The 22,370-nt window shown below is 37.8% G+C and overlaps 1 protein-coding gene across 2 annotated transcripts in view; it reads left to right on the forward strand.

Annotated features, from left to right (window-relative positions):
* The window catches only part of LOC121324257 (A disintegrin and metalloproteinase with thrombospondin motifs 2-like), a 222,608-nt gene extending 211,910 nt beyond the window's left edge, over positions 1-10,698 (forward strand). Inside the window, exons 17-22 of one of the 2 annotated variants that reach the window (XM_041265944.1) lie at positions 370-529; positions 816-948; positions 1,339-1,546; positions 2,354-2,483; positions 2,797-2,889; positions 7,983-10,698. In XM_041265944.1, the coding sequence (XP_041121878.1) occupies positions 370-529; positions 816-948; positions 1,339-1,546; positions 2,354-2,483; positions 2,797-2,889; positions 7,983-8,425 (1,167 nt within the window). In that variant the 3' untranslated portion in view covers positions 8,426-10,698. Of the gene's footprint in view, positions 1-369; positions 530-798; positions 949-1,338; positions 1,547-2,353; positions 2,484-2,796; positions 2,890-7,982 lie in introns of those variants that run through there. The other variant, XM_041265945.1, reaches the window with a different exon arrangement.
* The last annotated feature ends 11,672 nt before the right edge of the window (positions 10,699-22,370 follow it).

The following is a 22,370-nucleotide window of genomic DNA, read 5'->3' on the forward strand; positions in this document are numbered from 1 at the left end:
ATTTCAGTCCTAGTCTTCATTGCAGGTCCTAAATTAGTTAATTGCCTCTTAGTAGGTATTTTAGAACCTGTTGGAGCAAAAACCTGAACTTGACTGGATCTTAAGCGCTAAAATTGAGTACCACTGCCTTAAAGTATATGGACCTGAATTTGGGTGTCTGGAGCCCTGACTTTTAAAACATTCTCACTACTTACTGCTGCAGCATCCAGTGTCACAACGCAACGTTGCGCATATTTCAAGCTTGCCCTGCTGTCTTTGGGATGCCCCTGGTTACCCATCCCATCTTATGGAGCCCTAAACCACCTGCCAGTGCCTGTAAAAGAAATGCAATGTTTTTTGATAGCATTGAAATTGTGTTCTACTTCACAGATTGTCCCAAATGGGGACTCCAGAATCTCTCTTTTGTACAAATACATGATCAACGAAGACTCTCTGTCCACTCTTGACAATAACAATGTTCTAGAAGATGTGGCTTCGTATGAGTGGGCTTTGAAGAAATGGTCCCATTGCTCCAAGCCCTGTGGAGGAGGTAACTACACTGTAGTGAGAGATGTTTATCATTGATCAACCTGCCTAGAACATATCATACATGTATACACAAGAGCCTTCCCTCCATACCTGCTTTTCATTTTACCAGCACTGTTAAACAAATTTGAAAAGGTGATATTACGAAGTAACAAATGTCTTTAAATGTATAAAAAAGAAAAAAAAAAGTTTAGGAAACTGCCGCTAATGTATTAAAATTACTTTAAAATAATGGAGAGAAATCTGTCAGTCGATCTTACTTCCTACTAACAGGTTATTTCAATATCCAGGTTATCAGTTTACAAGGTATGGGTGTCGCAGGAAGACCGATGGCAAAATGGTTCATCGTAGCTACTGTGAAACTATCAAGAAGCCCAAGGCTATTCGCAGGATGTGCAACTTACAGGAGTGCTCTCAACCCATGTAAGAAAGCACAGCTTTATACCTTGCTTTACATGCTTGCGTGTCATGCTTCTGTTTTCTATATTGTTTATAAAAAGGTTCTTGATTTACCCTCAAGTTCATTTCCTAGGAGGCAGGTGCCTGCAGTTTATATTCTGCAGGAAGGTTCTATAAAAACTATAATATCTGCATTATATCAGTAGCAATCATTGCTTTAGAACATTTTCTTGGTCAAACCCATTACCTCCGCCTTTGTTTAGAAAGGCTATTCTCACCAGTCAATAATGATAAACCACATGTCTTTGCGCTTCACCAAGCTTGCCTAGGTTGAAATGTTCCAACAGTACGCAGCAGTTGAAGAGCTTTTCTTCCACCCAGGAGTTACATAGTTCTGAGTTTCTTTCTTACCAGCTGGGTCACTGGTGAGTGGGAGACTTGCAGCAAGACTTGTGGGAAGACGGGACAGCAGGTGCGATCTGTCCGCTGCTTCCAGCCTCTCCACGATGGCACCAACCGATCCATCCACAGTAAATACTGCAACGACGATCGCCCTGAGTCCAGACAGCCCTGCAACCGCGAGCTGTGCCCGGCACAGTGGAGGACAGGACCATGGTCACAGGTGAGGGGCTGCAAGCACTGGACTTGCATGGCTGTTTTACAATGCTTGTAGCTGACAAAAAAATCCAGAAATGTTACCTGCTTGTACTTCCATTACCAACAAGTCTCAATGTGTATTTTTGAAAGAAGCACGTCATGCAAATATGTATTTTCATTTTTAAACATGATGTCTGGTACTACTTAAGGTTAAAGAAAGTTTTTATAGGCAATAGGCAGGATGAATGAAATTATTTAGCTAGCTACAATCACTTTAAGAGGATAAGGTGAGGTCATGAAAATGTTTTGAAAAGTACACCCATTTTGGGTCAATCACCTGCGTACAACTTTAAGATGACATACTGTTAGTCATTCTGACAATATTTGTAGGATAATATGCTAGGTAACATGCAGTAATGTGCATAGATATACTGTACATATAGGCACATTATGATGTCTTTTTTCTTGATAAATGCAAGTTCCACCGGGCTGCAGCTACAATTAAAGTTAGCATGTCCTGCTCTGAGGTGATCTTCCATATCCTTAAAAACACTCAGTAAGTGCTGAATTTAGAAATAGTAAAATAAAAGTAATAAATTCAATGACAAGCATTTTGAAGACATTTAGAAAGACTGAGTCAAAACATTTGTTATTGAATTCAGTTTCTTTTAGTAGGTGGTACTAAAACTGTTGGTGTGAGTGGGGTTTGCTGCCTTGCTACATGGATCGTCATTTCTACAGACCCCATCAAACCCACTTAAATGACTTGAGATGACTTGCTCTGGCACTGGTTCATTGGAAATGCCTGTTTCTTTGTTCTTGGTGTCCCTAGTGCTCGGTGACCTGTGGCAATGGCACTCAGGAGAGACAGGTGCTGTGTCGTACCAGGGACAACATCATTGGACTGTGTGCGGAAGCCAAGCCAGAGAGTGGCAGAGTCTGCAGGCTGCCTCCCTGCCCCAGTGAGTCACTCTGTCTGAGCATCTGATCAACCCAGTTCAACCACAATGTGAACGAGCACTGGCTTGTAGCTTATAGTTACCCGGTTCTTCTTATTATACATGTTGGATGGTGACAGAAATCTAAGACTCCTTTTGTTTGTGCAATTTCTAAACTGCTGTACCCCTTTTAGAACGCCAGATCTTACTAGGCAGCATTGATTCCCTAAAACAAAGGAAAGGGCAAGATATCTCATTAAGAGAAATTAATTACAGCATCCAAGGTAACAAGCACAAGCTATATACTATTTACTAATTGTTGTTTGTTGTTTTTCAGAAAACATTTCAGACCAAAGTAAAAATGGAAACTTCCTGATCCAGTGGCTCTCCAGACCAGATTCTGAATTCCCCATCCAGAAGATTTCTTCAAGTAAACGACCACTTTATAACTCTGACCTTGGCCTTAAATGCATGCCATTTCTGACATGGACCCTCTATTTCTCTCTGTCCTTCTCTCTAATGAGCTGAGCTGCACTGAGGGCTGATTTGTTGTTCCCTGGCTCAAGGTGCCAAGGCTCTCTCTCTCTGGAGCTGTGTTGTTGCACTGGTCATTACGAAGGCCAAAGAGTTTCAATTGGCTGTTTCAAGCGGGAGCTCCATGCCATTGCAGGCCTCTGATTGGGTGTTGTCTTCTGCCTGCCTGTTGCTTGGTTACCATGGAAACCAGCTCTTAACTGGTCGATATTCCTCAGTGCTGAAGCCAGAGGCAATGTTATTGTGAATGTGATCGCATCACAATAATGACATCTTCTAAGTGCTAATTTTCTCATTTATTTGGTACAAAAAAAAAAAACAGAAAAGAAAGACTAGTTCAAAAATAATTTCTAAAGTAGGGTAGTTTGCAGTATGGGGGGGGGGGGGGGGGGGGGTCTCCCTCATTTCCTTTCATTTCCACTCTTTCTTGACTGTTAATACTAACCTTAATTGATGCAGCTTATTTTTGCTTGCAACCTTCATACAATAAGCTGTAGTGAATATAACCGTTTTGGCTGTTGTTGAACATATAATATTAATGTTTTCAGTGTGTGTGTGTGTGTGTGTGTGTGTGTGTGTGTGTGTGTGTGTGTGTCTGTGTGATTAATTTTACATGAATATGGACTAATGGGGGGTGGGGGGGCTATTCATTAGTGCAGTAAATATCTGAAGGCACTTATGGCATTAAAGCCAATGGTTGCATTGTGTTCTCCATTGAAGGATCTTTCATCCTGTCATACGCATGTGTAGTGTTATGGGTGTGTGTGTGTGTTTGTTTTGTATATACCAAACATACCAGTTAAATCATGGTTACAATTGAATACCTCGTGCAGTTTCTTATACCTTCAAGCTTATTTATTTGCATTACAAAAATGCCTTATCCAAGACTGAATGTACAGGCATTTACTACCAGAACTGAAAGCGTATACTGTACACTCACACACACACACGCACACACACATATATAATTAAACACAAATCAGTATTTACCAATACCAAAAGCTGCTACTTAGTTATGGCAGCTTTGAAAACACTTGAATATATCTGTCAGTTTACAGGGTTGAAAAGACAAACCTCTCTAAGCACTTCAAGCATGTCATTATAATGTGATCACATATTATTTTTGTGAATATGTAGAAGGTTTTCCAAGTTCAATATTGAAACTGGCAAGAAGGACTTGCACTGAAATGCTGTAAATAGCGTTGGTGTTGACTGTACTAACTATTCTTATGACTGTTATCTCCTTTCTTTTTAAACAAGAACTTCCCTGTTTAGTGGCATTAAAGATCCCAATGCCATAACAGCTGCAATGAAAGGCATTATGAGGGTCAGTGTGCAGTGTGCATTACATTATATGCACTTTAGGTTATCAGGGATACTTTTATTAATGTTTTGTAAATATTATGACACATTTATTTATTTATAGATTTCAAACCAATGAAGTGTTTTACCAAAGTGACTGTGAACTTGTAACTTTCGATTATTATTATTTTTTTCATACAAAAGAAATTTGGGAAGCGTGCATCTCATTATTAAGGTTTTGTCTTTAACATACTGCAAATAAAATCTATTTAAAATGTTGTAGAAATTCAAATGCTTTCCCTGAGTTCTGCTTTTAAAGACATGTCTCTGATGTCCAATGTATTACAAAACTGCATTTTAACAGTGTGATGAGTGGGATAGGCAACTTTCCTTTAAAGTCACTTCTGGGGTATTTCCCTGAGCAAGCAATTACCTTTTTATACTTAAATCATTTTCTACTCAGATTGGATGCTGAAAGCTTCCGCGTTCATTTCAAGACATCAGTGATTCAGTTGAAGTGCTTTTTCAAAACACGTTGTCCTGACATCTTTATAAGCTAGTCCCCATCTGCAGATCAGCATTGAACAGCATACAGAATACTTCTTGTTACTATCACCTATCCTGTCCAAAATCATGTTCACATTGGTTCATAATTGATTGTTATATTATTTATGTTTGGCTGCAGCCAATATGATTTTTTTCCAATTTGATGGTGTGCCTTGCGGTTATATTACATGATGTTTCGCCTACCGTGAATATCATTGGTCACTGTAATTTTAAATACACATACAATCATATCAAAGCAAAATGAATTAGATTCCCAATTGATCACATCACAAAGTAATTACGGACTTGGTGTGCAAGGTGCAAGAGGAAATGTAGATAGTTGTTCAATTATTTTCTCTGTCTTTCGAATAAAGAAATGGATGAAGTATTCAATAGCATTTTGCTGTTTCTGCTTAGTTTACTGCTAATAAATGTTTGCAATTCCATAATGACTCTGTGACATTCAGGTCCATTGTTAAACAGCCCTTTAATAATGCAGAAGGCTGTACATGTTTTTTACTTTCCATGCCAGCAGTAGTATATCTAGGTGTACAAGCACCTGTCAACCAAAACTACAACTCCCACAATGCACCTCACTACAAACTTCCTGCCAAATGAATACAGTACTCTGCTCATGCATGGAATGTAAAAAAGTTCCCTTAACAATTTACCACAGTAAAAGCATAGCAAAGTGTAATGAAGCAAAGGTATTACAGAATATTACAAAAGACATGGCAAACCAGTATTAACTATGGTAAATGTACAGTATAAGCATGGGGAAAGCATTTACAAAACTGTAAGAATGCTGTAGTAAACTTTTCTAAGGGTTGTTAGTGTTTCATTGTGCAGTCATCAGTATTTTAAAAGAATTATTTATTTTTCCTGAAACAGGATACGTTACAGGAAAAAGGTAAGCAATATTCAATTGAGAGTGTCAAATGACAATACATAAGCCTACCTCCAGCCTGACACTGATCCTAATAACTGCGTACTCCTATCAGAGGCAGTGGTAGAATCGAAAATGTTTTCTTTATTAGAAATGAAGTAAATGACTCAAAGGGTCAAGATCTAAAGCAACAGTACTATGATTTACTATGTAATGTGCATTGTACACACCTACTATCATTAGCAAGCCTGTATTTAATTGTGGAACATCTGAACACAGGAATCATGGAATGGAAACACAAACTCAGTAGTGAGCCAAACCAGAGAGAGCCAGGTCCCTGGACTCCCACACCTGCCCTGAATTACTATCTCAGGTGTGGATAACTTGGGGAGACACAAAAGCAACTGGTTGGGCAATAGTCTGATGGTCTGCAAGGGACTTAGATCACAACTGGCAGCTTAATAGTTGTGTTTTGTGAGGGTACTTTAAACATCTAGCTGGTAATTAAGTGGCAGAAAGCTTAGCTTCTTGTCTGTCCTGTGAGAGGACAGACATCTCTCAGTGTTTGGGTTAGGGCTCTGAAAGGGAGCTAGGTTTTATTTTGTTGTATTTTTGTAAATGTCCTTAAACTGTCAGTTGGTCACTTTGTAAAACCTGCAATAAAAGTGTCATGATATGATGCACAGGCTACGTACACACACAGGCTAAATGCGGTTGTGAGTTCACATTTTGCTCTTAATACAGTTTGTATACACACACAGTTCAGTTACAAAGGGCAGTGACAACCGCACACAACTTTTTCAGAGCAAGTATGGAGTGCAGTTATTTAGTTTGGTTAGTTAATGCGCTCTAACTGTGTGTGTGTGTGTGTGTGTGTCTGTGCATTACAACCGCAGTAACACAACCGCAGTTGGTGCGATATAGGTGCCTGATAAGCCAAGTTGATTTTGTAATATTGATGAATAGTAAATTCATAACAATAGTAAATAGTGCATACATATAATATACTTTTTTTATTTAATCAAAGTATAGTTGTTTGATATTTTGTTGTAAGAAAAAAAAATGTATTTTTGGTTTTGCAACTTAAATAAAAACTATTTGGTACAATTCGTATCCCCACATGTCACAGTGTGACCGCAACTCGTTTTTCCACCGATACCGAACATCTCGCGTGTCTTTTAGCACTCCAGGAAATGTCTCATTAACTGACAAAGACACATATACGACTCTTTAGACATGTATATTTTCAATCCAGTCACTTGGAAACCACTCAACTCACTCCCACCAGCCTGCTGGTCAGAAGATTGCCCAAATGTTTCGATCTACTGTCATGGTACTGCAGATCATCATCACTGTATTTAACAGTGCAGAAAAAGCAAAATGGCGTCTCCGCTGGTTTTGCAGAAAAGAGCATGGCTGTGCTTGACGAGCTCTCGATCGATTGCGTACTGTACTTTCTTCCAAAAGCATAAACAAAAACACAGCCTCCATGTTCTCACACTAAACCTCACGATCGGCATGCAATGATGGCCGAGTTCAGGTGTTTGTTTAAGCAGGGAGTGCACTCACTTCAGTAATGAAAGATGTGTGTGTACAACAAACAACTGCAGCGAGTGTCCTTTTGTAAATACGGTTGTCTAGCCAACCGCAGTGTGTGTACGTAGCCTAGAAGCTTAAAGCAGTCAATCAGCTGACCAGAAGGGGCGCTGTGTTTCAACTTGCACAAATTTGCTGTTTCAGTAGCACAGGGTTTTTATATTAAACAAGAGTTTTTTGTTTTTTTTAATTCACAAATCTCCGTAGTTAAGATCCTTTAGCCACATTCAACTCAATACATTCATCTGCTTTTTTTGTACACAAAGCATTCTATAGTACCTTTGTGCTCTGCTTTCTCGCTTTCTCTTTCTAATGCTTGAGGTCTGCTTTATTATAAACTGAAATCATTCAAGATGTGTGTTGATTTCTCAATGAGCAGGATTTCTATTGAAGTCGGGTGACATTAATAACGCTGCAAAATGTTGTGTTTGCATGCACACAGCGCACATTTGTCTTACGTCGATATTTTGTAGCACTTTTGGCCTGGACTTTCAGCACATAATTTGTGTCGTGCATTCCATTGTCATACCACAAGTGGGCGGCGATACACCATACTTTCATGGTACATGCTGTATTTTAAGACCGCATGTAAGCAAACCCACTGATTCCTTACCATTTTCTATGCCACTCTGAAGCTAACATCATTCCATATTTTTCAGGGCACCGTTGCCAAGGTGACAAGTCTGTGTTCTGCCGCATGGAAGCCCTGGCGCGGTACTGCTCAATTCCAGGCTACCAGCAGCTGTGTTGCAAGTCCTGCAACGAGATCAACAACACCTCGCATTCCTTCTCAAACAAAAGCAACGACATAGAAGAGCACCAACCCACTACTGTGACCTCCCCAGACACGATCACAATGTGGCCTACCACTGAGCCAACCAGTGCTATGTATACAACCACTACACCTAGCAGCCAAAATGGAACTGAGGACAGTAGGGAAACCAATGCCATCGATGTGCCCAATAAAATTCACAGGGTGGACAATGAGGTCCCACAGCACAATGTTATACCCAGAAAAAGGCTGTTTGTGGAAAAAACTAAGAACCAAAGAATCCAGCAACTTATAGCTGAAAAACAAAAGGAAGGAGTGTTAAAGATTTAAATCTAAAGACAAACCAGGCGTTGAAGGACAGTTTCCATTTCTCTCATAGAGATATAACCATAATCCCAAACATTGTAATTAATACCTAAGAAATCTGTATTGGTGCTATGTCAGATACTGAAACAAAAGAATCATACAGATGTTTCTATCACTTCAATTTGAAGAAATGCTAAAAAAAAAACTAAACTAAACTGACAATATTTGCACAATTTGTTTAAATGACTAAGTCACTTTAAATGATAGCTATTGGCCAAGATTTTATAAAAAGTTATTTTGCATTTTAATACACAATGTATTGTTTTATTTTATACTTGCGGTACACTACATGTGGAATCTTCTTCATCTAAACTGCATCTTATTGAGCCAAACCAACAAACTGAGATTCTTGCAATGGAATGCAAACGTTTAATTTTAGTCTCTGGAATTTGTTGTGCTTGGATTTTTTTTGCATTTGAATATTCTTAAACAATTCAAATGAATATTAGAACATGTTTTCAGCTTTAATGAACAGAACCCAATAATGTACAGTGCAACACTGTATTATAATAGTGAAACACCTCCAGACTCAAATGAAGTGGGTAACCCACTAAATGACCAAAGAAAACAGAAACTTATTGGGCACATGAATGTGGTTATTTTTTGCAATAATATAAAAATACAGTATTTGTTTCAGCAGCATTCCTGATTTACAGGACAAATTAAATTATCCAAGCGCCTGTTTTACGTTTCTAGTGTGTACAATGTCTTGTGCATAACCCTCCAACAGCTGAAAAGTTACAGCTTATAGATTGAGGATGTGTCTTCAAATCAGGTTCTTATAAAAAGTAAAAAAATAATTAGACAAATTGCCACAAAACAGAGAGCCATTTGGCCCAATGTCCTCCACAATGTATATCTGTTTTTTTTTTTTTTTTTTTTTTTTTTTTTTGTTTCTTTTTAATCTGGTACTACACTTGTTTACAGAAATCCATTTGCAAGTCATGCATTCATTTAGTGCTGTTCTTGCTTGTCCAATTCACCTGGAGGGATATCCTGTTTAAAAAAAAAAAACTTGTATGCTATAACATGTGTTTCTTTCAAAATTGCACATTTCAGACCTATTTAGCTAATGGAGGTATAAAACAGGTAAGATTTATGAAATTATTTTGCTATGGAATTACTTTAAAATCCACCTAAGCATTATTTGTCATACCGTCTTTCAGATCTGCTGTCCTGTGGGGCCGAGCTGGTGCCAGTTTAATAAAAGCTGGATAGCTTGAAGCTTCCACTGGGCTTTTCACACCCTGTAAAAAGTGGCTTGCAGGCTGGAGTATATGAAGCAGCAAGTGGCTAGATGGAGCATGGCTTTACCAGCCTTTGATTGATGGAGGCCCAGGGCTGAATGGCAGGCTGGGGGGTGCATTGACTAGGACTGTGCTATCTTGCATTAGAGTGAGTGGGTAAAAGCTCATGGAGCCATTGACACTGGAAATGCTCCCAAATTAATTGAGGTTTGGATGAGTGATGTTCCACTGTGATAAAAAAAAAAAACCTTCTCAACCAGCTCTCCCCTTACATGAAAGAGAATCTTGACCTTAGCACACAATAGATTTCAGCAAGAAGAACAGAAGATGGCTGTTCATTGCACGTGTATATTAGAATGACTTTGAGTTGTAGAAATGAACTGGTCACCGTGAATCTGGAGTGCCACACTATACAAATGATTTGTACCATCACATTGTTGTCACTGCCATCTTTAGATAGACCTTTTATTTGATATTATCAATTTTGAAATGCTCACAGTTTGTTAAGTATCACTATTCAGGGATTCCTGGTAAACTGCAAGCTGCATGCTTTCATAGTTTACCCTTGTGTGCACTCAAGGGCAGTGTCAGCAGCAGGTTTCTGAAGTAGCTGGGATGCTCCCACTGATATGCTGCTAAGAATCTTCAAGCTCTGCTGCAGCTCAGAGAGGAGGCAAGCCAAAAGGATTTGCAGAAGGTGTTTTGTTATACTGTAATTCAAAGTAATTAGGGACCACTTTCCACACCTGAAACTCCAAACGGGCACCAAGCCCTTTTAATTGACTTGTGTACTGGCTTATTTTTAATCAAATGCAACACCTATTAGCTTAGTTGGCCTAATTATGGCTAGGACACTGCATTATACACTTTAACAAGCACCTTAGGGTAGTGGCAATGAATAGGATGTATCTGTACATTACTTGTACATATGAATTAGAACTTTATTTTAAATATTTATTAAAGTTCAAGTGTCTGTGGTATTTTGCAAAACAGGTGGTGTCTGAGTTTTTCTTTATATCATATTCTGTGATAAAACAAACAAGCACATTGTAGGTACAAAGAAGATGCAAGTGTGAAACACTAAAGCCACGCAGGTAAGATTGAAACCATGAAAGATTGAATAGAAAGGGTTACTAGAATGTGCTCTTCCCCTCCCATGGTGCTTGTTTTCCAGCCTTTGTTTCTGCTGTTCATCACATCATCGCAGCTTTCGTCACCAGTCTCGTGCTCAACACCTGTGTGAGCCGTCCTGCTGCCCATTGTGTTGTTAACCTGAGTTAAGTCTGGTGTTGTTTTTTGTTTGAAATATTTTACAGCATTAACACAAACCAGCCGAGTGTTCTTTGAGATGCAACACTGCATAAATATAATGCAATTACAAATGTATATTTTTCCCTAAAAAGAAAACCAAAATGAAACACCAAACTCGGTGTTCTCATTAACATGTGTTTTCATTAAACAGGGATACTCACAGAGGTGTCGAACGTGCAATGAATTGGACATTTTTCCCAGACAGCTCCCATGACAGATTTTCTCCCATATTTTGTGCAAAACTCTACTGTTAAACAATTTAAGTCAGTAAACAATTCAGGTTATAAAATCATTGATAACGTGTTAAGTACGGTCTGTGGTTACTGCAATCGGTAACACTTGAAAATAAGTGTCTGTCCATGATTATTTCATGTGTATTAAGGAAAATGTTATGCAGACATGCTTGTGACTTTTCAATTCAATAGGAATTGCGTTTGAAATCAGTATGTTAGTTACACTGGAATTACTGACACTTATTTTAAAGTGTTACCCCGCAATCCGCGTCTGTATCGGTTTCTTTCTCAGCTTATGTCCTTACTCAGGATGACTTACAGTTGTTACAAAATATCACAGTATAATGATCACATTACAAAATATCACATTGTAAAGCAGAGGCGGTGCCACATTTGGGCCTGAGGGGCCTGGGCCCACCCATTTTGCTCATGGGCCCAACTAGTTATGGAGCAATTGACAATTAAAAACATTTAATACCAAACTGTTTCCGAATGTAATCAGCTGCGGCAAGTCTAGGTCATCCTTGTGGTTCAAAAATATATATCCATCCCACCCACCCCAGTACCGTTGTCATGGTTATGAAAAAAAAAAAAGATTGGTGATTGGACGGCTGAGGTATGAGATCTTACGTCTTCAATACTATAGTATCGAAATTACAGCAGGTCGGCAGCATACATACAGGAACTTTTTTTTCATTGCAAGGCTCGCAAGCAACCAGCTGGTGCAGCTGCTGTTTAGTTAATTTTTACATTTGCAATTAGCTATCTAATTACCTACACAGTGTGGAATAGTGGTTAGGGCTCTTCTGGACCCCTAACTGGAGGGTCGTGGGTTCAATCCCAGGGGGGAGACACTGCTGTTGTACCCTTGAGAAAGGTACTTTACCTAGATTTCTCCAGAAAAAAACCCAACTGTATAAATGGGTAACTGTATGTAAAAAATAATGTGATGTCTTGTAACAATTGTAGGTCGCCCTGGATAAAGGCGTCTGCTAAGAAATATAATAATACAGAACGTTTAGCGAACTTTGTACTAAACCGTAGCTATATTTGTCTCACACATTAGCTATGTCCCGACACATTTTGTAAAAAGAAAATGAACCGATGAATCAACAAGTGCACCAGTAATGTGAGTACCTACATTTAATTTTATCAATTTGAATTCAGTTGACTGATGCAGCTGAAATGTATGTTATGCTCAAATCATGCCCCTATTCCTGTTTTGTTTTTGTTCCCATACAACTGACACTTTTCTAAAGCTCAAAGGGAAATATTAACATTCACTTTTAGTCACTGTATGAGAGCTTTTTAAATTTAAGCTCACTTTGGGAAGTCGAATACACATTTAAGACCTTTTGTCATTTTCTTTATGTGTGGTAGTGACTTGTAGCTTGTTAACGTCAAAATGTATTGGTAGAGTGTGCATTCTAGGAGAATATGGTGCTATTTCTGACAGTATAGAGCAGGGGTGCCCAATCCTGATCCTGGAAGGCCGAGGTCCCTCCTGGTTTTTGTTCTAACTGTACACTAAATTGTTTAATTGGGCTTGATTGGTCCAATTAAGTAATTTAGGGGACAATTGGAACAAAAGCCAGGAGGACCAGGATTGGGCACCCCTGGTAAAGAGTGTCCTCAGTACACATATCAGTAATTATGTCATTACGTTTACATCATTAAGTTATAAACAGCCCGTCCGTGAAAATTTGGGGCCCAGCCAGGAATGAAATCCTGCCTCCACCACTGTTATAAAAGTAACACATTTCAGAGAGGAATGACAGAGGGCAGGGGCAAGCAGTCCCTGATGAAGATGAGGTCCAGTTGACAGCCCCTCTATGTGAGCTGGGGGAGACAAGGAGTGGCAGAAGGCGAAGGAGTGAAGAAGGGGGAGAAATCCAACAGAGTGGTTGGGGTTGGAGAGGTGGATGTTGAAGTCACCTAATAGAACAACAGGAGTGGTGGGAAAAGAGGAGGAAGTCAAGCTCATCAAGAAAGTGACAAAAGGAGGGATTTCAACAGCCCCACATATTTTAGTTCAGCTTTCCTATCCATTCATTTTACAAAAAGAAAGTAATGTTTTTGTACTGCTATTTTATTAATGAAAATGTTAAAATATATAGTTTTTTTTAACAAGCTAGGAACGTAAGTGGAAGAAGGTTGTTTTTAGTGGTTATTTTTTTTATGACGATGTAAAAGAATTGACTTTTTTTGGTCTGTGACGCCACCGTCTCTGTTTAATCATTCTAACAGTGGTAACAGCCCGCCGAGCAAAGGCAAAATGAGTCTTCCAAACAGAAGCATTCTTGAAGGGGATTTACCATACGGGGATCCATCGCAGCAAGAAACAAAGGTATTTGTACAAATCGCACAGCGACTTTAAAATAGGAATAGGGACTGACAAGTCTTAGCGTGTTTACTATAGACTAGCAAGCGAGTAAATAAATGTAATGGAAAATCGTCTAGCGAATATATTTAATGCGAGTAAAACTTTACGACACATGCAAAGTAGGCTATAACGACATTAAACGTCACAGAGAAACCCCCTTTACTCGGTATACGCTGCATTAGTTGGAAAACAATTTTTTCTTCCTTAAGTCGCTGCTATTTAAACGAGTTGCTTATAACTATTTGTAGTTATAAACATTTAAATAAACATTAACCATTCATGTACAGTTACAGCATATCATAGGTATACAGTAAATATCACTTCATTTAAATATAGAAAATAAACCTGACACAAATGTTACTATAACAGGAATTACAGCAGGAAACACAAATGTTAATTTACTTTAAATTCACACTAGAGGGCAGCAAAGAGTCACACATTCTCACCTTTACAATGTACTGTACAAGGAGATAACAAGTAGCCCCCTTGTGATTACAGAATAGACACTGTAAAGCAATGCAGAGAGATGATGGACGCTTCAACATGGCCCAGCTTATCTGTACCCTGTACAAACTGTTCAATGACCTTGAGACAGCCGGGGCAGTCACTGCATGCTTCTAGGACGATAGCACCTGCAAAAAAAATGAATGCCACACTAGCAATTGTATGTTAAAGAGTATATAACTGCATCATGTAACCCTATGCACCTACATATATTAACGTTAAGATACGGTAAATAATAGTCATGATATTATAATGTTAATGAATACTTGCTTCACTTTGTTTGTTAGACGTTGTTTGTTTGTCATTTTATATAATTCACAACTTCAAAGCACTCAGAATTCCAGTCTACTTAAAAAAAATTTAAAAATCACATACATTTTTTCTAAAATTACCATGCCGCAGTAGGCCTATTGAAAAATACTATAATGCCCAACTGTAAGTCATTTCTGACAGGTTGAAATAAATACATAATAAATAATAACAAAAAAAAAAAAAATCCCCTCTTTGACATTTGACACTGTGTACAATGCCACTTTTTACAAAAAAAATATTTTTTCAAATTAACATTAGCAGATCCTTTTTTTTCATTTTATGCTCTAAGAACATAAATTACAAAGGCATTTTTTTCTAGCTTTAGCGGCAGCAAAGTTCAGTATCAAATCTGAGTACTTTAATTTCTTGGCAACTTCGCTTGACAGTTCGACTAAATTTGACATTTTTTTTTGAGTCATCGTGGAGGGCAAACACGCCTTGATCAAATTCAGCCTGAAAAAGCTGCGCTCACCAGAAGCAACTATCACTGGAATGATCTGTCGGCTCACCAGTTTCCATGCATGTGCTGCAGCATTTCATAGGACTCATACTTGTGATGTGCCGACATGATGAGCTGCAGCTACAGCATCAGGGGTGCAAATCATTTAGAAAATTGGTGCTAAACTGTTTTTAAAGTTTAGCACCAGGAGCCTACTGGTGCTAAATTATCAACCCCCTTCCACCTGTGGTGTAATTTTGTATGATAAAGTAACTGTGACATAAATCGTTCAGCTGTCTGGAGACATATAATCATGTAATTGGATACTATCTCATGACTTTAATTATGTATAAACAATATTTTACTAATAAATGATCTAGGGTGTTACCTCTATATCCTTCTACCTCACCATCAAAACTTACATTCATAACCAAATGTAATCAAAAGTTACACTGAACATATGAATATGTATTTTACAGTAATCCTCAAATTCTGGCTATACATATGATTCATTCAGCATATTATTTCATGTTTAGACAATGTTCAACTATTCAAACCTTGTTGAAAGTACTACATTTTTATTATAAAAGTTACAAAAATAAAAAGTAGATTGTAATAATTTGTTTTCAATGTATAATAAAATATTGTACTAGGTATGATTAAGAAAAATGACCCATATATGCAGCTGTAATTAGGATTCTAAATATGATGTATCATGAAATAATTCAACATAGTTTATTATCATTACTTTATTTAAACAGAATGGATCATACAATCGATTTATGCACCATGTAATTTCATAAGTTGTTTAGTTGTCCGTCCTTAAAAGTGAAGAAAGTTGAAACAGTCTCACATTGAAGAATTATACAGCTTTCTCCACATGTTTAAAAGCATTTCTGTTTAGAACATGGATATCTTCAGTTTGTAATCCTTTCCATGCTGGTTCTTCAAAGGATTTGAGGGAAAAACACGATGACCTTTTTTCGGGACTCCATGTCCCACAGTGCAATGAAGCCACACATCAAATGGTTTCCTCTTTCTGTGTGCTTGCAAATGGTGTTAGTCCCAGCAGTGTAGCACCAACTCAAGCAGATTAAAAAAAAAAAAAAAAAAAAAAAACACTTTGGTTTTAAGTAACTTCAGTATTATTTTGTTTACTACTTTGTGTATTCTTTTGAAAAAAACTGTTTATGCAAAATATTTTTGTACTTTTGTTGTTCATGTCTCACTAGTATTCGTTCAATTGAAAAGTGCTTGCATTTGCGGAAACTTGGTTAAGTATCTACTGTGTTAAAAAATCAAATATAGTTTCTTCTGCTCTATATTCAATCAAGGGGTGATGTAGTCAGGCATGTTGAGTGGTGGTTTCTGGTTAATTGGGTTTTCTGGGTAAAAAGTGTTCATTTACCTACATTCAATATCTATCAGCTGCTCAGCAGTTTTCAGTAAAATTGTTTACACACTGAGATATTTCAGTGTTGTTTATTTTTAGAGACTACTTTTCCATGCACTGCAGAAGTTTAAATGAACTCAGAAAATGGGTAGGACATAGTAAAATTATCCAATCACAGAATACTTCTTATTAGCATATTTCTCATCATCATTTCAATGATTGGTTGTTTTGAATGGAAGCAAGATTACATCATAAGCATCACAAATCTTAACAAAATGCATTGAGTTGAAAATATTTTTCTGCAAAATAACTTTTACCAAGTTATGAATTTTTTGTTGATAATCACATTTCTATTTTCCTGATGTGATTTCACACAATGCAGTACTAAATTAAAATCATAAAAGTCCAATATTTATCATTCTAATTAATTACATTTTAATCGATTTCCTGTATAATAAATGACTTCACTTTTAGTGATTTAAGGCTTTTAATATTCTACATTTTCAATGTTAGTAAATTTACGAGTTGCTTTTATAACAATTAACTCAGTTCTGATAAAGATCTGCATTTATTTAAAAAGGTTACACCTAGCCGATCGACACAGCAGGGGTCCTCTCTAAACAATATTTCTCTGGTATGATGAGAGTTTATCCAGATGTCTTGTGAGGTTTGGGAGGCAGTGTGGTCCAGTGGTTAAAGTCCGGGGCTTGTAACCAGAAGGTCACCGGTTTAAATCCAACCTCTCCCACTGACTGACTCACTGTTTGACCCTGAGCAAGTCGCTTAACCTCCTAGTGCACCATCTTGAGGATGAGATGTTAAATCAATGTGTTATTGTAAGTGACTCTGCATATAATGGACAGTTCACAGCCTACCTCTGTAAATGCTTTGTGATGGTGGTCCACTATTATTATTATTATTATTATTATTATACTAAATATACTTTTCTACATCCCCCCCCCCTTCAGTCAGTTTTTAGTGTTTTGTGTTACAGCAAATTAACAAAATGTAACCAATATCTGATCACACCAATATTTGTAATATTTTGTAAAAAGGAAATTATGCTACATCTCTCTCATCCATGGCAAGACTTATAGCAGCCTGTAATATTTTTTTATTTTTTCTTAAAAGAAAAATAATCCGTAAACAAACATGTATTTTTAAAAGAGGTATTTTAGATGTGGGTAGTTTAATTGTTATTATTATTATTATTATTTATTATTATTATTATTATTATTATTATTATTATTATTATTATTATTATTATTATTATGTTGTTTGGTGTGCAAGGTAGTCAAAAATGCAATCTGCAGGTGTGAAAAAGTTATTGCCCCTCCTAGTTAACTCAACCCAATTAAAGGGATAATTAGGGTCAGCTGTTTGAATACTTTGGTTAACAATTAGGCCTGATTTGGGCCAGCCCAGCCCAGCCCAGCCCAATATAAATCTGATTAACTTTGGCCCTTACTATCAGAGTGTCAGCACACAGGTTCTAGAGGCACATTGTGCCATGATCAAAAGAAATTCCTGAAGACCTCTGGAAAAAAGTTGTTGATGCCTATCAGTCTGAAAAGTGTTACAAAGCCATTTCTAAGGCTTTGGGGCTCCACCAAACCACATCCAGAGCCATATTGTCCAAATGGACGAAGTTTGGAACAGTAAATCTTCTCAGGAGTGGCCGTCCTGCCAAAATCTCTCCAAGAGCAAGGTGTAAAATCGTCCAGGAAGTCACAAAGAACCTTAGAACAACATTCAGGGATCTGCAGGCCTCTCTCATCTCGGCTAAGTGCCATAAGTGTTCATGACTCCACCATCAGAAAGACACTGGGCAAAAATGGGTTTCATGGCAGAGTAGCAAGGTGGAAACAACAGCTGCTAAGAAGAACATGAATGCTCGTCTCAAGTTTGCCAGAAAGCACCTGGATGACCTCGAGTTCTGGAACAATGTTCTATGGACAGGTGAGTCAAAATTGGAACTTTTTGGCCAACATGGGGCCCGTTATGTCTGGTGAAAACCAAACACTGCATTCCACTGTAAGAAGCTCATACCAACGGTCATGCATGGTGGTGGTAGTGTCATGATTTGGGGATGCTTTGCTGCATTAGGACCTGGACAACTTGCCATCATTGAAGGAACCATGAATAATGCTCAGTATCAGAGAATTCTACAGGAGAACATCAGGCCATCCATCCGTGAGCTCAAGCTGAAGCGCAGCTGAGTCATGCAGCAAGACAATGATCCGAAACACACAAGCAAGTCTACATCTGAATGGCTGAAGAATAAGAAATTTAAGTTTTGGAATGGCCTAGTCAAAGTCCAGACCTAAACCCCATTGAGATGTTGTGGCAGGACCTGAAACGAGCAGTTTATGCTTGAAAACCCACAATTGTCACTGAGTTGAAGCAGTTCTACGTGAAGGAGTGGGCAAAAATTCCTCCACGGTGCGGTGACAGATTGATCAATAACTACCGGAAGCGTTTGGTTGCAGTTATTGCTGCTAAAGGTGGCGTAACCGGTAATACGTATCAAAATGTTGTGTTATTTGTTCACTCAGGGTCTCTTTTATCTAATATTAGATTTTGTGTGTGTATATATATATATATATATATATATATATATATATATATATATATATCGTATTCGTAACACCAACAATGTATAACCCATAACTGTCCATTTATTTTGTCAACTTCCATGTTAAAAATGCTATTTTCTTCTAGTAAGCAGATTCATCTTAGCCCGTCAAATAAACAACACTTTTTATATTGTGAAAAATATTTTGCTATATTTTTTAAATACACATGTTTTTATTGTGCTTGATCAACAGAAATACAGTATTTCAATAGAACTTAAATAACAAAATAACAACAATGTATTTACAATTGTAGCATTATAATATAGAGCACAACATAACACCATTGTTATTTCCAATGGCAGCATTATGTAAGTATAAATATATATATTTCTTCTCTGTTCAAGAGCTGAAAACAAGTAAAAATGTCTAATGAAGGGTCTAGTTAAGTAATTGAGAGCTCGGTTGGAAAGAAAACCAGCAGCCACAGGGGGTTCCCAGGACTGGGTTTGAGAAGCACTGTCCTGCTCCATTGTACCCCTTGTAAGTGTGTGGTAACACAGTTAACCATGCAAAAGGAAAGCTTTCACACGGAAACATGCACATATAAACTAAACTCGAAGGTATCCACCCAACGCTCCAGATAAGATTTTGGGTCTAGGAGTAACTTACCCTCTAATTTTATCACTGAGGTTGTGAAGTGTATTTTCATGGGGGCAAAATGCAACATTACCTTGAAGTCATGACTAAATACTGTACAATCTTTAATGGTAGTGGAGTAGGCATTAAATAAAGAGCCTTCCATTTCAACTGCAGTGTTACTTTGAACTACGTACTGTACAACCACGTGTGTGTTCTACACATTTTTCTAGAGGTATCACACTGACTGCAAATTAATTATGTTATATTTTAACCTTACATTCTTAAACTCTGTGAACATGTTAAAACTTCAATATAAACCATACATATACATATAATAAGGAAATCCATTAACAAGTTATAAAACAGTTTGTTAAATATTACAGGCACCTTTTTAAAAAAAATACATCATGAACACGAAGGAACATTCAAAGCAAATCCAGAATAAGGTTATTCAAAAGCACCAATCAGGGGTAGGATATAAGAACATTTCCAAGGCATTGAATATCCCCCAGAGCACAGTAAAGTCCATTATTAAGAAATGGAGAGAATATGGCACAACTGGGAATCTGTCTAGAACAAGCCATTTTCAGAAACTGAGTATCCGGACGAGAAGGGAACTAGTCAGGGAGGCCAACAAGAGGCCTATGGCAACTCTGAAGGAGTTATAGTCTTCCATGGCTTAACTGGGAGACACTGTGCATACAGCAACAATAGCCTGGGTGCTTCACAAAACTGGTCTTTATGGGAGAGTGGCAAAAAGAAAGCCATTGTTGAAAAAAACACGGCTAGAGTTTGCCAGAAAGCATGTGAGAGACTCTGAGACCAAGTGGAAGAAGATCCTATGGTCTGATGAGACCAAAATAGAGCTTTTTGGCCTCAACGCTAAGCGCTATGTTTCTGCAAGCCTAACACCGCACATCATGCTGAGAACACTAACCCTACCATGAAGCATAGTGGTGGCAATATCATCCTATGGGGATGCTTTTGCAAGTATAAAATTCAAAGCTTTGTTCAAAAATTTAGTCAGAACTTCAAGTTATTATTGGTATAGGAAGTTTACAGAGGTTAATTAGTATTGATCTATGCTAATGCATGCTTAAATAATAACTTGTGAGGATACTGGGCCGTGTATAACACTAGACATAGAATGTATTTATGCACAACATTTTCTCTCCTCCACTCTCTCTTTTCTCTTTTCTCTTTACCACGCTCTTTTCTTTGTTCTGTCCTCCATGCTCTCTTCTCTTTTCTCTTCTCCATGTTCTTTTCTCTCCACGCTCTTTTCTCTTTTCTCCCCTCCACGCTTTCTTTTGTCCTCCACGTTATTTTCTCTTTTCTCCATGCTTTTTTCTGTTCTCTCCTCCATGCTCTTTTCTCCATGCTCTTTTCTCTTCGCTCCTCCACACTTTTCTTTCCTCCATGTTTTCTTTTCCCTCCTCCCCTTTCTTTTCTCTCCTCCACACTTTCTCTTTTTTCTCCTCCACACTCTCCAAAGAAACATCCTTTTTTCTCCTTTTATACCATGTGGTCAGGGGCATGATTGATTCAATCAAGCATCCAATCACCTCCTGCCACATTCCACACCTTTCCATTCAAACAATTAAACAATCAAACAATAACATGTGGCTGTGCAAGGGTGGCCATCTTGGTTTCAGCCTCCTTCACCAAGAGGGCCACCAGCCACCAAACTCGTGCACACCCACGCACACACATGAACGTGCACACACACACACACACACACACACACACACACAGACATGGACGTGCACACCCACACACACACATGTATAGAGTCTCTGCTCTGTCACACCATCCTAACAGCAAGCTGTACTTTTCCATTTTAATCAATCATGTTTTTCTCAATGTCACTTTCTTAAACCAAAGGAAAGAGATACAGTAGATAATGTGATTTTAAATTATAATATTTAGCATATAATTCTCCTGGTCCTGTTCTTATGCACAAGGAAACCCAAAGTCAATGGATCAATGCCTACAATCCTCCCCCCTTTACCAAACAGCCTAATTAAAGAGAGTGTTGGAGGAAATCCTCTTGAACAGAGCTGTACCTGCACTCCTGCACTTGCAGGGCTCAGGGTAGATGTAGCTGTTTACCAATGTGTTATTCTAGCAGTCTAGCCGTTCAACTGCTACTCTGATTACATAAGTATGGCTAGAGCTCCGGAAGCAAAACAAACACATTTTTCAATTGGATGATTTTGTTATAAAAGTGAATTAGAAGTCTTTCAGGAGCAAAATGTTTGATCAGAGTTTATCACAGAGTGTTTGAAATGATAGAGGGATCATGGCAATGTAATATTTCACATTCCCATAAATACCTACTGCTCTAGTATTTTCACCACTGGCTCTAGTTTTTATCAGTTAAAAAAAGTGTATGCATTGTTTCAATACTGCCAATGCATTTGTAATTATTCTTACTATGACAAGACATTTTATATTTGACATTGACTGCTTCAGTAGCTTGGTTAACATGAAACTTTCAGGCTTAAAAGTAGTAAAAATTGCCTAAACTAAGTTTGAAAGCTGTATGCTTATGAGACTGTGAAAATATCATGTGATAACCCTTTTTAGCACTACAACGGCCACACCAAGCAATTCTTTCTAAACAGCTGAAATCTTACGGGAAGCAACCCTGGCAAGCTTATTTGATCTAACAAGATATAAGCATACAAAGTTATATGAGGTTTAAAGCCATCTTCCTAATGTTTACTTGGGTTTTAATGTTTGTAATGATGCCATTTTACAACCTTTGAGATTTTGCCATTTGCCGGCAACACATACAAAAAGACTATAGCAAGGTTGTTTGATAAACAAGGTAATACAAAAGTAATTACTGCAGCTGCAATAAATGAAA

Source organism: Polyodon spathula, chromosome 12 (assembly GCF_017654505.1).
Source record: "Polyodon spathula isolate WHYD16114869_AA chromosome 12, ASM1765450v1, whole genome shotgun sequence".
NCBI classification, from domain to species: Eukaryota; Metazoa; Chordata; class Actinopteri; order Acipenseriformes; family Polyodontidae; genus Polyodon; species Polyodon spathula.